We start from the raw sequence: 18,981 nt of genomic DNA, 5'->3' as shown, positions 1-18,981 counted from the left end.
TGCAGATGCAATAAGGGCGGAGAACATTTATAGCAATCAGGGAGTGATTTAACCATGGCAAAGCACAGATATTAATGTCCCAGAGCTGTAGATCACATTGTGGCTGCCCCAAGGTGAAAACCACATCTGAAGCATAGGTAAAGGTAAAGGTTTCCCTCGACGTAAAGTCCAGTCGAGTCCAACTCTAGGGGGCGGTGCTCATCTCCGTTTCTAAGCCTTGGAGCCGGCGTTGTCATAGACACTTCCGGGTCATGTGGCCAGCATGATGACTCGGAACGCCGTTACCTTCCTGCCGAAGCGGTACCTATTGATCTACTCACATTTGCATGTTTTCGAATAGTCTCCAGCATATGTCATAGTCATTATGAATTCCTGAGCTGACTCCACCCCTTCTCCCACAGAAGGCAAACTGAAGTTCCTGAAAAGAATCAGCCTTGGGAACTCCACCACCAACTGCAGATTTTCTGAATGTTTTACTATTACTCCATCATACCAATATTTGAGAGATTAATTTGTTGATGTGTTCAGGTACAGAATGAAAAATATACAGGAAGTTCTAGTTTAGCAACCACAGTTGGGACAACAACTCAGCAACTGTGCTTATGATCTTACTTCAGCTTTCCTTTGCTTTACAGACCTGCAAAGGTCGTAAATGTGAGGATTGGTCGTAAAGTTACTTTTTCATCACTGTTGTAACTGCAAACAGTCACTTATTGAGGCAGTTGCTAAACGAGGATTACCTGTATATTCTGTCAACTAAAAATAAGCACAGAAATATACATTTAAGAGAACTATCATACTGGTATAAAGATGACATTAAAACATGTAGTTTTGAACATAGTGTTGAACTGCAGACAAATGAACTTGTATCTCGTGTTACTGAAAAACAGCAGCAGATCTAGATGTTAAACAATGCCACGTCTAGGCTACTATGAGAAAAATCCTTGAGTGCCTGATAATGGACGAGACATGCTCTGGAATGCCCAATGCAAAATCCCATCAAACGTATTCTGGAAGATCACAGAGAAAATAAAATAATCAGAACCTGAATATAGAAAGAAGATAACTCATAGGAACAGAATATACAGTAAAGGAAAAAGGCAAATGTAGAACTATTTTCACACTTAAAAATGGATTTACTGTTCTTGAGCAGGGTAAAACCACATCTGATTGTGATCTGCCATTTTTTCAAGAAATTTGCAAATCATTTTCTGGTTGAATTTGGTAAAAGTATTAAGGTTAAAACTAGCGTGCCAAATGTTGAACATTACTAGGAAGAATCTGACTTTTGCTGAATCCTGTAGATGCATTATAAATTCCACATTAGATATTTTACAGAGTCAAACAAATAAACCTACAACATTATTTACTTGCTTTACCTCCCCTAAGAGTGAATCCAGATCATCCTTGTTCACTGCAGGTTCAGTTCCAGCAGATTCTTCTACCACCTAGGATTCAAAATACTTTGTTACTACGCAATCCTATACATTTCTACTCAGAAGTAAGTTCCACCATGTTCAATAAGATTTGTTCCCATGCTAAATATGGACTGGACTACAGCCTTAGTGTTCAAGTTTTTATATAAATTAGCTTCATATATTTAACAATAGCCATCATGCTAAGGAATTATAATAGTTGACTCTAACACATCTGGAAATTATCAAGTTGGAGAAAGCTGTGTAAATTTTGTGCAACATAGCTATGGTAAAAGGAAAACACCAGCAATGAGAGAAGGACTTTTGTGGATCATAGGCAGGCCTTCGAAGAGGCCAGGCCTTGAAACACATCACTTCTCCTAAGAGCCCACAAAAACTACCAGTTGGAAAGACAAGGGACTAACTACATTAAAGAAAAAGGCCACCTAAATTTCTTCAGATGAGACTGGCATTCCAGATGTGCCTGCTGGGGAATGGAAAACATAAACTTCTACTGTCAAGATGGCTTTAGTTGGAAACTGTAATTTGATTTAATAGTCTGACAGACTGAAACTTCAAAGCAGACTCTTTGTTATAAAGCCTTGTCCCTGAGAGCTTAAAAAGACAGGTGTGAATGTGAATAAATTAATCTATCTTCCTACTCCTTTGGTGGGTCCTGCATTTGCCTTCTGACACCTGAAACTGTTTGTCTGCTCCATGCCTCTCACTAAAAGGGGTCACTGCCACAATAATCAGTTAGGAGAAGGAAAGTCTTCACTTGGTTCAGTCTAGTTAGGGGAACACGGATGTAAGATTTTAAGTACAATAAGGCTGAGTTGAGCTTTGGGAATGAAAATGATTCTGTACATTTGAAGCAGGAACCATTTGGAACACCTTTCAAAAGAGTAAGTTGCAGGAATGGATTAACAGATAATCATGTATAGTTGTATGCTTTGTATCAGAGTTAAATGTATAGAGGCCACCATACATGTCTTTTTCTTGAAATTCCTCCTCAAAATCCACTTTTGAATGAGTCCTTTGATTTAACACCTATATTTTTATGTACAAGTACAACCAACTTTGTGAATAGAGCTATATTTACTAGCAGATTTCTTCCTAACCATATCTCTATGTTCCAATATTTGTTGATTTAAGATTGTAAACTCTATGGAGCAGGAATATTGATTTATTTTTCTCTGTGAAACTGGAATATGTTGTGCATACTAACAGCAAGATTAATAAAGAGAATCTACTATGGTTTTTAGAGCCAGTTTCGTCTAGTGGTTAAGGCATCAGGCTAGAAACTGGGAGACCGTGAGTTCTAGTCCTGCCTTAGGCATAAAATTCAGCTGGGTGACTTTGGGCTGGTCACTCTCTCTCAGCCCTAGGAAGAAGCAATGGCAAACCACTTCTGAAAAACCTTGCCAAGAAAACTGCAGGGACTAATCCAGGCAATCGCTAAAAATCGGATGCGATTGAACAGATTAAAAAAAACCCACTATGGTTTAGCAATTCGAGCAGAGATAGGAAAGTCATGGCTGTTCAGAAGGTTTTAGATTATAACTCCCATTAAGCCCAGATAACAAGGTGAACAGCCAATTATGGGAATTCTATTTCATATCTGAAGCATGAAAAGTCATGAAGATCATCTCTGGATCTACCAGAGCTGCTTTAATCCACTGGGCACAATAAGGCTGAAAAGAATATGGAAACTCTGACCTTTACTGCTCGTAATGTTGGAGCACTGGAGTGTGATTCTCCTTCCAAGTTGATAACTGTAGAGTTGTCAGAACAGGATTTACATACCAAGATTCCACTAGAACACAATATAAAAGCAATCTTAAGCATACATTTAAGGCATAGCATTTGATTTCAGATTCCATGGTTGTTAAATATAGACAGAGCTATGTTAGATTACAGGTAGATTCTCACATGATTTAATGTTCTTCCTCACATAAACATTTTACCTATATAGAAAATCAAACAGCAGCATACAAATTTAGACCAGAGCCTTCCTCCTTGCCATCTTGTTTCTGATACACAGGGAGATTTTAGGGTGATGGTGGTATGGTGGATCATTCAGTTATGTGAATTTGCACCTGCAGTGAAGTAATACAGCTGAAACACATGCTCAGCATTCATCTAACCTATGTAGGAAGGTACAAAGTAAGATAGCTCTTACATGCTACTTTATAAATTTTATAGCCAATTCACGCAATCTTGGCTGCCTAGGTATATGATGAATCGATGATATGATTGCTTTATTAGTCATTAAAGTCATGATGCAACCAGAAATAATTTTAAAAGTATATAGATTCATCAATATTTTTGGACACTGGGAAAGTTCCAGGATATAAATGACTGGACAGAACCCTCTTGACTAAAACCTTAGAATACCTGTCTTGGAGAAAATTAGGAACAAATATGCCTCTAGACAGCACATTAGACACACTAATTTAGTACATTTGACACCCATATTTGCCAGGTCTTTATCCTCCTCCTGCTCACATTCTGGGTTAACAACTAGGGCCTCTTTTCACAAGAGCTATGCACTAAGTCAGATGCTTAAGGCTTGACAAACATAAGACAAACTTGGGGGGAATAAGGGAAGGTTTATTCTTGATGCAATTAACACCTGATTTGATCTGCATGGCCAGGAAAATGGCAGTGCCAGTGGAAAGCCCTGAAACATTTATTACAGTAGATCACATCTCCTCCTTTCCGGCATATACCGCATTTGTCACCGATGGTCAGTTTCTGCAAAAATACAATTTCAAGTCATGTTCTAGCAAAATTTGGTCCATTTTTACCTCTTGAGAATTGTTTTGCACTTTATGTACAACCTTTTCTATCCTGTGCTTAACTGTTAATTGCTTAGAGCTCTACCCCCATTCTCACCCTTAGCCTTATAGCATACAAACAACCCTTAATAAAATGAGCAAACTTAAAAAAATAAACATTTACATTTTGAAAACCTCAGCAGTAATAGATCCAAACTGCCTGGTCCATTCATATCTTCATAGTACGTGCAATATTGGTGGACATTTTAAGAATGATGAAGAGGCCATACTTTACCACTGACTTTGCATTGTAAAACAGCAGCAAACGATACTTACTGATCTAGAGTCCTTTGGGGGAGCAAGAGAGTCATTTTTGGGTAGAGGGAAAGGGATATGTTTCTATCTCATATTTGTGAGAAGCAAGAAGTGTTAGCCTGATCCAGCAGAGCTGTTCTTAAGTTCTTTAATCACCATATAAAAGTTATTTGGGATCCAGGAGAATGAAAAAAAGCACAGTATAATTTCATTGCAACAATTTTAACATTAAATACTACAAACACTTTCATAGCCTCTTGCTTATTTATTGTCTTTTGTAACAGGAGCTCCAGGAAGTAATATGCTCTTCCTAGAGCTCTTCCTATTTTTCCCCACAATAACTCTTTAAGGTAAATTGCATTGAGAGACAGAATGACTGGTCCAGAGTCACCTAGTGAGCTTCCATGGCTGTGCGCAGACTAGAACCAAGGGCTCCCCATTCCTAGCCCAACACCTTAACCAGTACTCCACACTAGATCTGCTTGATCAGAACTAGTTTATGTAGGGAAGGGAACAATTTAGAACTTAAAAACAAGCAAAAACAAAACCTTGGGATAAGATAATTTCAAATTTCTAAAATGCCAGAAATCAAATCATAACTTCATAGATTTACTGTACTTATCTACCTCATCCCAAGCATGAAGGAAGAGCAAGAATGTTATCTAATGACTCTTACACGATGTAAGAAAGGCATCCCAAAGTCCTTTCAAAACTTGCTACTGCATTGCCATTTTTTATAACAGAAGAAGGGACCACCATATTTATTTTTTTAGTGCCTTCAAGCCATGCTTGACTCCTGGCAACTGCCTGGACTAGACCCTGCAGTTTTCTTGGCAAGATTTCAGAAGTGGCTTGCCACTGCCTCCTTCCTAGGGCTGAGAGAGAGTGACTGGCCCAAGGTCACCCAGCTGGCTTTGTGCCTAAGGTGGGACTACAACTCAGAGTCTCCCAGTTTCTAGGCTGGAGCCTTTACCGTTACACAAAACTGGTTAACTATTTACTTAAATTTACTTAAGTTTAATATTGGGAATCATAATACTAACCATTTACTTAATTTAATTTTAATTACATTTAAATTAAATCAATATCAGAATTTGTCTTGGCTTTGCCCCGTTCTTGGTCCTAGCCCATTCACCTCTTGGAGTGTGATCCTTGGCCTGCCACTCAAGGACAAGAGTATACCCCTGCTTAAACTTCTATCATACAGCTCTTCTCATCAAAGCAGCCAAGTACAAACCATGACAACAAACTGTTTCACTCACCCCTGACTCTTACATACATACACAGAGTATTTGAAATGACCTCACCCACTGAAATGTGAAAAATCCATGGAAAGACAATCTACTGACCAGCTGTTTCTCTGTTCCCACATTCTGTACTGTGGGTGGAACCGCCACTGGCACAGAGAGCAGAGATGGCAGAGGCTGCCTGAAGGAGGCACACAGAGGTTCTTTGATGAGAACTCTCCTCCCATCTTCAGTTGTTCTCCGGACATAAACAGCACCCTGAGCAGATAGGAATATTAAATAACACCCCAGTCCCTAATCAGCTGTAGCAGTAAAAACATCTACAAGGAGGAGGCAGTACAAACCATACAAATTATTTTGGATGTGTCATGTGCTGATCTCATAATGTTCTTAAAGTGATAGAGTTTTTTTTATCACACTGTATACCAAATATCTATGCATAGCTTTGAACAAAATTTATTCTCTGCTTTCTTTTTCCAGAATGAAAACTGACTGTGACACAGGAGCAAATGTACAGCCAGCCATTGGAGGACTTACACGAATAAAAGGGCAGATCTTGGAATTACTTAGATATGGCAGCCTTCTCCAAAGTGATATGTTTCTGATATCTGACATGATTGTTCCTATCATCTCCAGCCAGAATGACCATTTGACATGGAAAGCCAAAAATCACAGTTATACCTGACTTTGAGAAAAGGACTCTCTGTTCTTCTCTTCTTCAGTGCCACTGTCCTGTTTGACCTTCCCAGATGAGCAGGAATCACACCTCCATGTCCCACTGGTGAGTGGGACAGAAGCAGAAAGAGAGATGTATGATCAAATATAGAAAGGAAAGAGAGAAGGAAAAATAAACGAACAAGCATATTAAATCTTATATAGAATCAGTTTTTCTTCATGCAAAGTAGTGTCTTCACATAATACTGGTGGAAGACATTTTGCTATCTCCCACGCTCCACCTTTTTAGAGGTAGTTCTCAGTTGAATCACTTTCAGCACTGCTGTAAGGACAGCATTCTCCGTTAAATTTAACTTAGGGTTTCATGATACACATGGAATTACATCCATCAATAACTGGCTGCTGCTACTCCCTGTACACAACGCCTGCTGTCTGTCTGATTCTACCTCAAATGGACTAACTTACAGAATAAGTCCAAAATCTGGGACCCATGACTCCCGTGGAATTGAAATTTTGCAAATTTTATAAAACATTGTATGACATAACAATTATCATAGAACGTTTTATGACTTAATACAAAATGTCATAAAACATTTTCTGTGGTCACCTCCTGATGCTTGACTGTGCTATACAGTTCAGTTTGAACTACATGGGCTATTTTCAAGGCAGATACATCTCTGAATATCTCCCTGAATTTTTAAGAAGGCAGAACATTAGAAGCTCTGCCATTGTTGAAGGCATTGAGGAATCTGGTAAGGAAATATCTCTGAAATGATGACCCAGTGGATCACGGGTTGCCTAGTACCAGCATAAATGATGCTGTCCTCTTACTCTCTTATGGTGGGGGCGGGAGGTGGGGTGACTGACAACTATAAGGAAAATGACAAATAAGCAACAAAAGCTCCATCTAGTTGCCCTCATTATTTTCTGGACACTGCAATGAAGAAAAGTGGGGCTGTGGCATATAAAGGCAGAAATACAGTTCAGGATATTTTGTTCCAGCAGAATAGCACAAAAATGCCTCTTCTTCTTTTCACATAAAATAGTGGAGCTCGGTTTTCCTTTTCTCTGCCCATGTTGGAAGCCTGAAGAAAAGTATATGTCAAAAGCAAGGAGAAGCAGGGAGAAGGAAGATGATGAATCTCAAAGAAATTAAGATGCTCATGGAGAGGGCAAATCCTGGGAGAAAATGGCTGCAGGAGAGGCTGGGAGATTGTGGCCAGGCTTCCCAACATTCCCCAAACACAGTTCTGATCACACTTACAACAGGTCGGCTGATCTCACCTCCAACACAAGCATGACTAAATGAACAGATTTTACGCATCTTGAAGCTATGATGTAATAGCACTGACTTAAGCAGAAAAACATTATTTTAAAACTGTTATGCCTGTTATGATCTCAGGCTGTTTTATTCATGGCCTGGAGATGAGGCAAGGGCAGCGTCATGAAGATAATGAGGGAATATTGGTGTTTTCAGAGCATTACTGTGCCATGTTAAAGTGCAAGTGGGGCAGACCCAATGTAGCAATGGAAGCAGCATATTCAGACTACAGATTTCAATGCAGATACTGTAAGCCATCCTGGGATGAAAGAAGGACAGGTACTTTTTTTTTCTTTTTAGGATACTCCCTAAGATTGTGGATGCTCTGGTACATAGTTGTTAGCCACTGAGCTGTCCCCAGTCCAAGGATATTCCAGTGATTATTTTGGATCTCTCTCTATCCACCTGATCTCTTATCTTTCCCTTCTTCTATTTCCTTCAATCTTGCCAAGCATAATAATTTTTTCTGCTGCATTATTTGCTTGTATCACATGCCCAAGTATTTGGGTTTCTGCTTGCTGATCATTATCTCAAGGGATCGATCAATATTTATTTAACCCAGAAATGATTGGTTCTTATTGCATTCCATAGTAGTAATTGTCTTCAGGTTCATAATTGAAGGAATCTATTTTCTTTTTTCTTTTTTTCAGTATTCATATTTCACAGCCATACATTACCTCTAGAAAAATGCTATTTTAACAATTAGTGTCTATTTTAACAATTAGTATCTTCATCATTTTGTCTAAGTTTATCATTGCCTTCCTCCATAGCACTGATTCCCTGTTTACTTCTCAAGCACACTATCCATCTTTATCTATTCTTGAGTCCAAGAAAACAGAAGAACCATCTAACTTCACTGTCAACTAGGATTCACTAAGCATAATTGTCGATTTTATCTTTGCATTTTAAAATATTTAACATGAATCTAGATGTTTCAGTTTTCATTTTTACTTAGGTGAGCTCTTTTAAATCTTCCTTATTTTGAGCTAACCAAAGAAATATTGTCTGCATTTCTCAGATCGTTGGTCTGAGAAATTTCAGCTTCGAATTTTGATTCCAGCCATTATCTCTTTCAGTCATGGCATTCTTGTAATATATGTGCTGTACAAATTAACCAGATAATGTGCATTCTTGGGTCCTTCACTTCCCCATTCTGAACCATTCTGCTTCAATGGTTTTAACCATAGCTTCTTGTTCATCATAAAGGTGCTCAGAAGAATAATCAGATATTCCGGCACATCCATTAGCCCTAATATGTTCCACATTCTACATAATTTGACACCTTATTATAGCTAATAAGCTAATGTAAACCTTCTATTCTCTTGCTGTCTCTATTTTCCATCTTACATTAGCTGTCTGATCTCACATCCCTTTACCTTTTCTGAAACTAGCCTGTTATAATATCTTTACCAGAATGTTGCTGGCACCCAGAAATATTGCAATCATTTGGTAATCTGCACATTCCCTTGTATCTCATTTCTTTGATACAGGTATATATACCAATCTTTCCCCATCTCCAGGCCACACAGTCCTGATCCATAATTATAATTTACAGTTCAGGGCTGCATGGAGCCCCCAAAAACATTTTTGTAGTTTCTGAAGTCATCTCCAATCATTCCACCAGATTTTAGTGATGCAGTTGGTAAAAACTGATGGCATGTTTTCCCACCATTTTGAGTTTAAAAAACATGGAAAAATCCTGGATATAGATTCTTGTAATTAGAGTTCCTGTACTATATGCATCAAACTTCATAGTTGCATCAACAGTCTGTCATAGAAGATTATGCATAGTCGTTCATGATTTTCACTGTTGTGAGCTGCCAGAGTGACTTAGGTGAGATGGGCAGCCATATAAATTGAATAAATACAATAAATGAATGAATGAATGAATTAGGATATTAACTACCACTTCTCCTGAAACTTTAAACAGTTCGATGGTATTTTCTCTGTACCTGACCCTCTGTACCTCATAACCTCGTTTGCCTCTATTAGATCTCTCCCATTATTACTGTTCAGTCATCCTACCTTAGCTATACATTTTCCTGCAATATTTCTGATTTTTTAAAAAATATCTCATTTTCTTTTTCTTGCTATTTTCTTATATTTGGTGATATTCTTGATTGAGATAGCTTTCTGTGTCAGGCACATAGGCAATATTTAAACATACATTAAATAAGTCACACAGCCACTCCATAAGTAGACCATATCCATATTTTAAAATTCCTCCAGTTATACCATAATATCTGCACCTGAAAATCTACAGAGCAAAGATCAGAATAGTTAAAGCAATGCATTTCCCAATGGTAATGGATAGCTGAAAACTGGACACTGAAAAAGAGCAAGTGAAATAAGATAAATACCTTCAAATTATGGATTTGGAATATCATAGTCTGCAAAAAAGAAGCAATAAATTGCTCCTGGAAGAATAAAGAATGGCTACTCCACTGAGGTTACATAAGCAGAAACTCAGATACTTTGGGCATGTGATGCAAGTGGATAATGGACTAGAACGCCTGGCAAGATTAAGCAAAGTGGAAGAAAGGAAGACAGTGGATAAGGTGGTTGGATGTGATCAAGGCTATCAGTGGAATGTTCCTGTAAAAGGTGCCAATCATCACTGAAGACAGATTGAAATGGAGGACATTTGCCTTTACAGACCCCAGAAGTTGGGTCTGACTTGAAGATACCTATCTAAGATAAAAACAATGTGTCTGTCTGTCTGTCTGTCTGTCTGTCTATCTACAGTATCTATCTTCTTCACTATTATTCTTCATTTTTTACTTTGGGAAAGTGTTATTTAAGTAACTTTTAAAAATTATATCCCAGGTGTTTGTTATATTTTATATGTTTAATAATAAAAACAAAAGCACTTCTATTACTGATAGCCCGCACCCTAAAATTGATTAGAAAACTCAGTGGGAACACAAGATTACAAAACTAAACCAAGGAACTAATTGTAAAGGCTACAAAGAATCATAATCATACAAGAAAGGAAGTGGCCTGTAATTCTGTAGCCTATATTCAATTATAGATGGATAAAAATTGTCTTTACCTTGGAATCTCTGTCAGTGGTGGTATAAGGCAGCCAAGATGAAAGGCCTTAGGGCATCCATCACAGCAGATCAGCTCTCCACCATCCCTACAGATGGCACATTCATCATCGTTCTTCTGGCCAGCAATTTGTGGAATGATTAGAACCAAAATAACATTAAAATTTCAACCAATTTCTCTGCATATGGCTGAGGTTGCTTTTGCCCTTCTCATTAAATCACCACACCTCTGTTAAATTATAATTTCTCAGTCTATTAAACACTTATTTAATAATAGGTCTACAGTCTTCCAGACAATCAGTATACTAATATATATATATAAAGAACCTGCATAATGCCTGAATGGTGCTTTGCAAAGCCTGTGTCAGATACTACAGAAATCAGCTAGCCAGTTTCTTTTGCAGCCCAAGCCAAAATAGCCGTGGAGGGCTGTGCATATCAACCAGATGACAGGGGCATCCTCAACCAGCCAATAGAAGCTCACTAGATTCAGACAGCATCATCATCAAGATCATGAATAAGGTGTCATAACCTCATTCATACTCTAAGACTTGTGGGAGAAGATGGAGAACACTTTTAAAATTGGAACAGCTAAAGACAAATTTAGGCTGCCTCCACTATGGGCTGGGAGTGAGACAGAGACTGCTTTGTGAGGATGCATCCTCTAAAAATAGTTAGTGATGTCTCCAAGCACTGTTAGCAGGTCATGCAGAAGAGCCCCAAATCTCTGCAAGCCTTGCTGATTACCTCTATTCAAGGACAGTGTATAAAATCCAAAACCAACCCAGCTGAGAAAGAGGTAATCATTAGCATCTTTTATGAAAGCAGGTAAAAAAAGTCTAATGTGTGCAGTTATTATAAGCTTTGAAATATTTGGGGAATTCCATCTTGATAGAAATGGCACATCTAAGAAGGAAAAAAAAAGTCTTCTGGAGAATCTACTTCATCTTTGAATCTGACACCAGTTTAAGTAGCTAAGGAAACCTGGGACTTCCCACTCTGATGGATTCAGCAAGCTCTGTGTTGGATGTTTAGTACAGGTTAGGAGAAAGCTAATAAGTTAGACTACTAGTTATACAACCTACAGGGCAACTCCCATCGTGCCCCCCTTGTTCCTATCACAGGAAATTCTATGGGAACTTTTGATTATATTCTAATCATATCATATATAGTAAAGGATTAGTCTAAACAGCAGTTTTCCAATTAAAATATGGCTATAGGTTCTTTCTACGTTCTCACCTCTTTTATTTACCTCAGCAAGATATAGAGGATGATGCACTGGAATTACATTGGGAAACATGAGTTAAAATCTCTGCTTAACCATGAAGTTCATGAACTGTCTCTATACCTCAACCTAATCTATGTTCCAGAAATATTCCAAGGATAATATGGGAAATTTCTATATAGGCCACCTGACTTCTTTCTGGAAGTGTGACACTTGCCTGATTAATAATAATAGAAAAAAACTATTGAGTATAAGGGAGAATTTTGCATGAATTTTTTTTAAAAAGCACCATCCCATATTCCATAACCCCAAGAAGAAAAATAAAATAGACTAGCTCAAGGATAAAACAAGACATAAAGTGTAAAGAACAAACAGAAGACAGCTGGCACAGGTATACAGTATTCCTTATTACCTGCTGGGCAGCTGCATCAATATGAAAAGGAATGGTGTGGCACCTAACCTGCAAATTTGCTTTTTGATCTCCACTCTGAAAATGAAGAGACAAATCAGGTTGCACAAATCAACCTGTTGACCATGGCTGCAATCCTAAACACTCTTAAGCCCCATTGATCATACTGTGACTTATATCTGAGTAATGTGCATAGGATTGCATTCAGCTGTGAGCTGACAGCAAGGCACTAGCTTGCAAAAGTTTTGCACCTTAATTAAAAACCCAAATGATGCTTCTTTCTAGCACCTTACCCTGAATCTCTCATCTATCAGACCATACAGAAACAGGATAATGGGGCCTCCAAAGAGACTTGGCAGATAGTGATGCTCCACTGTCTTGAAGCAAACTGTTAACACTAGTTGATCCAGAGGATAAAACAACTGGTTGAAGTAGAGAGTTTCCATTAGAGAATTTACACTAGCATCTTTTAAAACAGGCATGGACTATGTTAAGAACCACACTTAACATTTATTGGGTGCCCAAGTGCCATAGTAGATGGAACAGTGATGCAGATTGTATGGGACTGTTTTCCACTTGGGTTTTGGAGAAGGTTGGAGACTTTTTTTTTAATATGTCAAGCCTCTTGTAGGGCTTACGCTACAGTTTCTTGGGATCAATGACTTAAAGAGTGAGAAATTGTGTCACAGTTTTCAGCAATAGTGGATTGACACGACTCAGTGAGGCAGCAAGGAAGGAGTACATAGGCTGCACACATACAGGAACCATCAGTTGGTCCTTTGCTTTAAAATAATGCATCCAAATTCCACACAAACTTTCCCACAAGTATGCAAGATAAACTATGCAGCATCAAGCACAGGCATCTGTCTCTTGTATGTGGAAGCTGCATGCAAATATTTCTCTTGCTGTTGTTCAGCTATTCGCTTGTTGAATAGTCATGTCACACATTCACCATGGAGAGAAGTTGCTAGTTTTAAATCTTAATATAGATTGGTAGTTTCATGCAACACTTGCTGAAAAGTACTTCACTGCTGTGCTATATAAATAAGACTAATAGAGGCTCTTGGACTTACCCATCTGTCTCCATGGATGGAGACTCTATGTGGTCACCATTAAGCTTGCCACAATGGGATCTGACTGTAAACAGAGAAGCCAGCCCAGCATAGATTGCTCTTTGCTACAGAAGAGCCCAAGAAAATAAGAATTGATTATAGTACATAGCCATACATATTCAGAAACCTGGGGTTCCTTGTTATTCATGTTGGACTTCATTTCATATGCTTTATTCTCTCCAAGTTCTTCTGATGTGCTTGATGTATAACATTCATCACCAACTTTTACAAATTTCTTAGCATTGCCTGGAAAAAGACATATTTAACATCTTTGGAACTGTGACACCTTTCCTATGAGACAGTTTAACTTAACTGTAACTGAAATATTAAATCAAATTATCCTTTTCGAACAATGTAATGTAACTTGATAGTTATCTTTTCTGCATGTACCCATCAATGTATAAAGGAGATATATTTGGTATAGATTTTACAACAGAAGAAGAAGCAAGCTTAACATAATGTGGAGAATATCACAGTGCATTGTTTAAGTGGAACTAAAGTAATAAAATGAAGGATTTTTAAACAGCTGTGTTCAAGTCTTGACTGTTCAGTAGAGTCATTACCTTTATACCTCAGTCCCCCATCTGCAAAAATGAGATCTACCTGAATAGCATTTTAAAAAATACTATTATAACATAAATGATCAAGGTAACATTCCCTTGGAAGTTCTCCAACTTGACATTGGAATTGCCTACATTTCTGTTTGAAGAAGATAGCTCAGTTTTTTTAAAAAAGTACATTCTTAGCATTTAGAAGGTCCTTTAGATTGGCTGGGAGAATTGTGGAGAAATGGCTGCTACCAATCACGTAGATAATATTGAACTAATGATCTGATTTTTCTTATTTGAACCTTATAGTTAATCAGTTTTTTTACATGCAAAGAGTGGGCTTCAGTGAAGTCACCAAAAGGCAGCTTAGAGCAATTGCTATGATGAGAAACTGATTCAGTAAAAGTTGCTCAGTAGCCTTTGCATGTCATTCTCTTTCTACCTAATTTAATGTATAGGGCCCTTGGCTAGACAAAAAGTTGGTATGCTGAGCAATACCTTAGCCTTTCAGAATTCTAAATAATAAGAATGACTTGGGATCATATCTGAGTGGGCAGTACCTCAAGGCATAGTATAAGGATAATGTTGAATAGATTAGGTCAGAGACTGGCAACCAAAGACTTCTAAAGTTAAATTTGAAAACTTGGCCAAGCTCTTGTAACATTTCAATACTTTTGTATAATATTGACAAGACTCCAGCCAAGAATGTCAAAATATTGTGAAATTGCAGTGTTCCTTTGTGAGATCTCAGGGAGACATTCCAAAATTTCATGAGACCTGATAATGAAACAAGATTGTGCATGATTTTAAATTTTATTTTGAGGGGCTAGATCATTTCACAGCAGTAGCCAAACAGCTTGGACTAGGGTATTCAACAAGAATAGCAAAGTGGTAAACTTACCATTTGGAAGTGGGTAATGTTGTACCTCAGCATTCTCTGATTTCCTCACAGCTTTTGCTTTAGGAAAGGACCCTGTTGATTTATAAGACAGCTTGAAATACTGAAAGCAGAAAATGTCCTTTTTTTGCAAAATGCGCAATAGCAAAAAATCCTATTGCATTTTATTTATTAGGCAAATATTAAGAACTAAGCTTTTCTCGGAAGCTTGTGAATCATTAGCATAGAAAAGAAAATGAAATTAAATGTTGAACTCCGATTGCATGTTGCCTTTAATTTTATAAAAAGAGAAAAATATGACATTCTAATAGATCCCTCTTCAGAGGTGTTTAAGTTTTTTGGAGGGCAAGGGTTTCCTTTATTCTTTAAATTCACTCTTTTTTATATTTTAGTTAAACTACAATATCCCACAGGATACAGTAAAACCACAGTAAATAATTCTATACCAAGGTGTGGATCAGTTTTTCCTGAAGGCTGAGTTAATTGCAGAGGGTCTCTTTCCTCTGTCATCTTTCTCTTTCCTTGGGATTTGTGCTGAGTCACCACCTTAGGACTGATTGCGAATTTCTTTGCCCTACGATGCCTGCTGAAATCCATATCTGAAAACAAGGAAAATACTGAGGCTGAGCAGGATTCTTGCCCATAATTGTGGAAATTTGTCTCCAACAATAGAAAAGAATACTTCCTGAGCAGGGATAGCCACAAGATATCGATATACTACTAAAATTCTCATGTCTGTTTGTCTGTTTGTATCCTTTAATTAGGCAAAATGGTTTATGATAGGGCAACAGTTTTTGAACCAAGGTACCTCAAATGGGGTAACTTACAGAATGTGTCCAAAAGCCAGCACCCATTACTCCTACAGGATTGAAATTTGGCAAAGTTGTGGCCTTTTCAGTGCCACTGCACCTTATGACTACCTGGCGCTCCCACCTCTCTCTGGCCCCTGCACCCAATCAGTTGTTAGCAAGGCCCAATGGGCAAGCAGTGATTGACTGTTTGGAACCAAGGCTGAAATCTGAAATCTCTTAGCAGCAGTGGGCAGCGAGGGAAGGATGAGGGAGTGACTTGGATACCTACTGTTGAAGTAGGGCTGGCTGGGGGGTGCTGGTGGTCAACAGGTAAGTCTTCTTCCTCTCTGGAGGCAGACTTGTACAGGGGACCTTTCACCTTTCACTCCCCATCCTGGCATGAAAGGTCCCCTGTGCAAGCACCGAGTCATGTCTGACCCTTTGGGGGGATGCCGCTTTTGCGACATTTTCTTGGCAGACTATAGCGGGGTGGTTTGCCATTGCCTTCCCCGGTCGTCACCTTCCCCAGCAATCTGGGTACTCATTTTGCCAACCTTGGAAGGATGGAAGGCTAAGTCTACCTGAGCCAGGTACCCGAGAATCCAGTTTCCACTGGGATCGAACTCGGGTTGTGGGGAAAGTTTTGGTTGCAATACTGTCTCCTACCACTCTGCGCCATGGATGGGGAGTGGGGGTGCAATTTTCCTTGCAGTCTGTGGCTCCCTTTGTCCCCCCTATCCTCAGCAAAGTGGCAGGCAGTTCCATGGGTCAGCCAAGGAGGAGGAAGAATGTTTTCCAATGCTTCCTGCCAGATTCCCACAAGCAAAGTGAGTGGGGAAGCTGGCAGGAAGTTGGAAGTCACTCCCCCTCCAACTGCTTTTTTGCCCACCTGTGGTCATTCTGTTTCTGTTTAGGTAAGGAAATATGTCTGAAAGGATGGCCCAATGAGTCATAGGTTGTTTAGTATCTTCTAAAGGTGCTACCATCATCAACCCCCATTTCCATCATGGCTGGCTTCAAATTAAGCTTGAATCTTAGCTCATACTGAAATCACTTTGTTAGTCATGTCCTAAGTTTGTTAATTTTAGTAGGAACCACATTCAACCAATTAGATACAACCCAGATTATTCCCATAATTCCCAATCTCTATACTATCCATTATATGAAGCTTCTCACTATCTCCTGTAACTTTCATATTTAAGGCCATGATGACAACATCTTATACCTTTAGGAAAGCTGCTCCAAATGGACTGGAGCTTGGAATATCTCTCCAGGTTGTATTCTTTGAAAAGGACTCTCCAGAAATCTTCAATGGAAGATAAATTCTGATTCAGCAGCCATGTCAACATGGTGTAAAAAGCCTTGTGACAACCTTCAGTTTCCTTCAGGTGGAGAGTGTCCTTCAAGAAAAAAAGAAAAAAGGCAAAATTAGCCTAATTCCCAAATATAGTTTACTCCTTTAAAATGCTTAGCATATATTATTTGGTATGGTCCAACCTCTTGAGAAGTAGCTAATTAGGCATGGTAAGAGCCTAAACATTTGAATACTCTATTTTAGAAACAAGGGATGAGAAATAATTTTAATGCATCTTATCTAATTTGCACATCTCAAACTAAGACACAAAGTAAAATTTTGAAATTTGGTCCTTTCTGAATTTTGCAATATAATTTAAAACTGCATCTTAAAATGTATATATATTTTAGGATTTCTACCTTAAATATGAATATGAGATGAAATCATGTACAAAAAGACACTTTGTATACAGAAAATTCCATGCAAAAGGAATGTATATTGGGGAGAAAATTATAATAATGGAAAGTAATGCAATGCAATGTAATATATAACGAATACAGTATACACAAATTTAAGCCGTCATTTGTAATATAATATAGAAAAAGATAAAATGAAATTTATATTGGAAAAAATAGAAAGTGAGCAAAATTGAATGTGAGCTATTTGGAACTATAAGTAGTCTTGAAAGTGCTTTAGAAATCGAAGCAAATGATAATATACTAATGCTAAAAGAGTGGGGAAAAGTCACCAGTGCACCCAGATTGCTCTCTCTCTGAACTAATGCCTTTAAACAGGCATTCTGTTGTAGCCATTTGCAGTGATTTTCATATATCCATGATCTTTGGTGTATAAATTGGGATATAAAACTTTCCATTCATACTTTGATACTAATAGTTGATATTCAGGATATACAGCTTCAGACTCTGATGATTTTTCACCATAACTGCTCAAATAAAAGTCTACACAAACAAAATAGACTTAATATCCCAAAACATATTGTAGTTCAATAATTTGCACAGAATGAAAGAGAAAACACAGTCATGAAAAATAAGAACCCTAAAATTAAAAAGTGAAAGATAGATCAGCAAAACTGTGGCTGAACATGAGTTTTATACATAACATTGTATAAAACAACAGAGCAAATATGCAAATTATTATTGTAAACAAATTAAATGGATAGCTTAAATAAACTGAGATATTCCAGTACTATATACTGAAGAGCTATATCGTACTCAGAATTATTTCTTCTCTCTCTCACCTTGAACATCTCTTCAGTGACAACTTCATGATCAGCCAGCCCATGAAGTAATGGGAAGACATCATCCACTGCCATTGAAATCTCTGTGCGATAAATCTTCAGTAATTTTCTCAAATCTCCTTCTCCTAATGCTCTATTGGAATTGAACATCCTGGGATGGAAGGATATGTACAGGATGAGTAAAATAATCTTCCAAGTTTATTTTTGAACCAAGCCTTACTAAAAATGCCTGAAGATAATTTAAGCCCCAGTTCTAAGGTAAGATATTCTGGAGGGCCATCAATTATTTTATGAACCTTACTGCCAGCCTAGCTGGGTTTGGAACATTAGATTTGCAAACATGGTTTGCAAAAAAAATGATGCTTGTGCCTATAATTGCTCTTTTCCTATGACTCCTTTTTTTTTTTTCATTTTTTCAATATTTCTAAGCACCCAGCTTTGACATGCTTAGCCAGGCTGTCTTACAACCAGGAGATACAGCACTGTGTGTCTCACCTCCTAAATGGTAATCAACACAGTATCTGCTTTCTACAGTTCCTTGTGCTCTTTATATTGCTCTATCTGGGGAGTAAGGATAGATGGGGAGGGAGGAGGCAGTGTGTGAAACAACAGCAACCAAAATTTACTGAAGAAACCAACAGAA

The 18,981-nt window shown here is 38.1% G+C and overlaps 1 protein-coding gene across 1 annotated transcript; it reads right to left on the bottom strand.

The window, feature by feature from the left end:
- Positions 1-346: 346 nt before the first annotated feature.
- Positions 347-18,536, bottom strand: AIRE (autoimmune regulator; the record flags this gene model as incomplete). Its single annotated transcript, XM_063306128.1, has 13 exons — positions 347-1,010; positions 1,380-1,448; positions 3,135-3,231; positions 4,051-4,172; positions 5,860-6,015; positions 6,439-6,535; positions 10,806-10,921; positions 12,441-12,515; positions 13,665-13,795; positions 14,999-15,070; positions 15,442-15,594; positions 17,012-17,186; positions 18,339-18,536. Coding segments are annotated over 13 exons (1,542 nt in total), but the record flags the coding sequence as incomplete, so codon positions are not given.
- Between the last annotated feature and the right edge of the window lie 445 nt (positions 18,537-18,981).

The sequence above is a fragment of the Candoia aspera genome, chromosome 6, assembly GCF_035149785.1.
Source record: "Candoia aspera isolate rCanAsp1 chromosome 6, rCanAsp1.hap2, whole genome shotgun sequence".
In the NCBI taxonomy this organism is placed as follows: domain Eukaryota; kingdom Metazoa; phylum Chordata; class Lepidosauria; order Squamata; family Boidae; genus Candoia; species Candoia aspera.
This window is presented reverse-complemented; position numbering and strand designations above follow the sequence as displayed.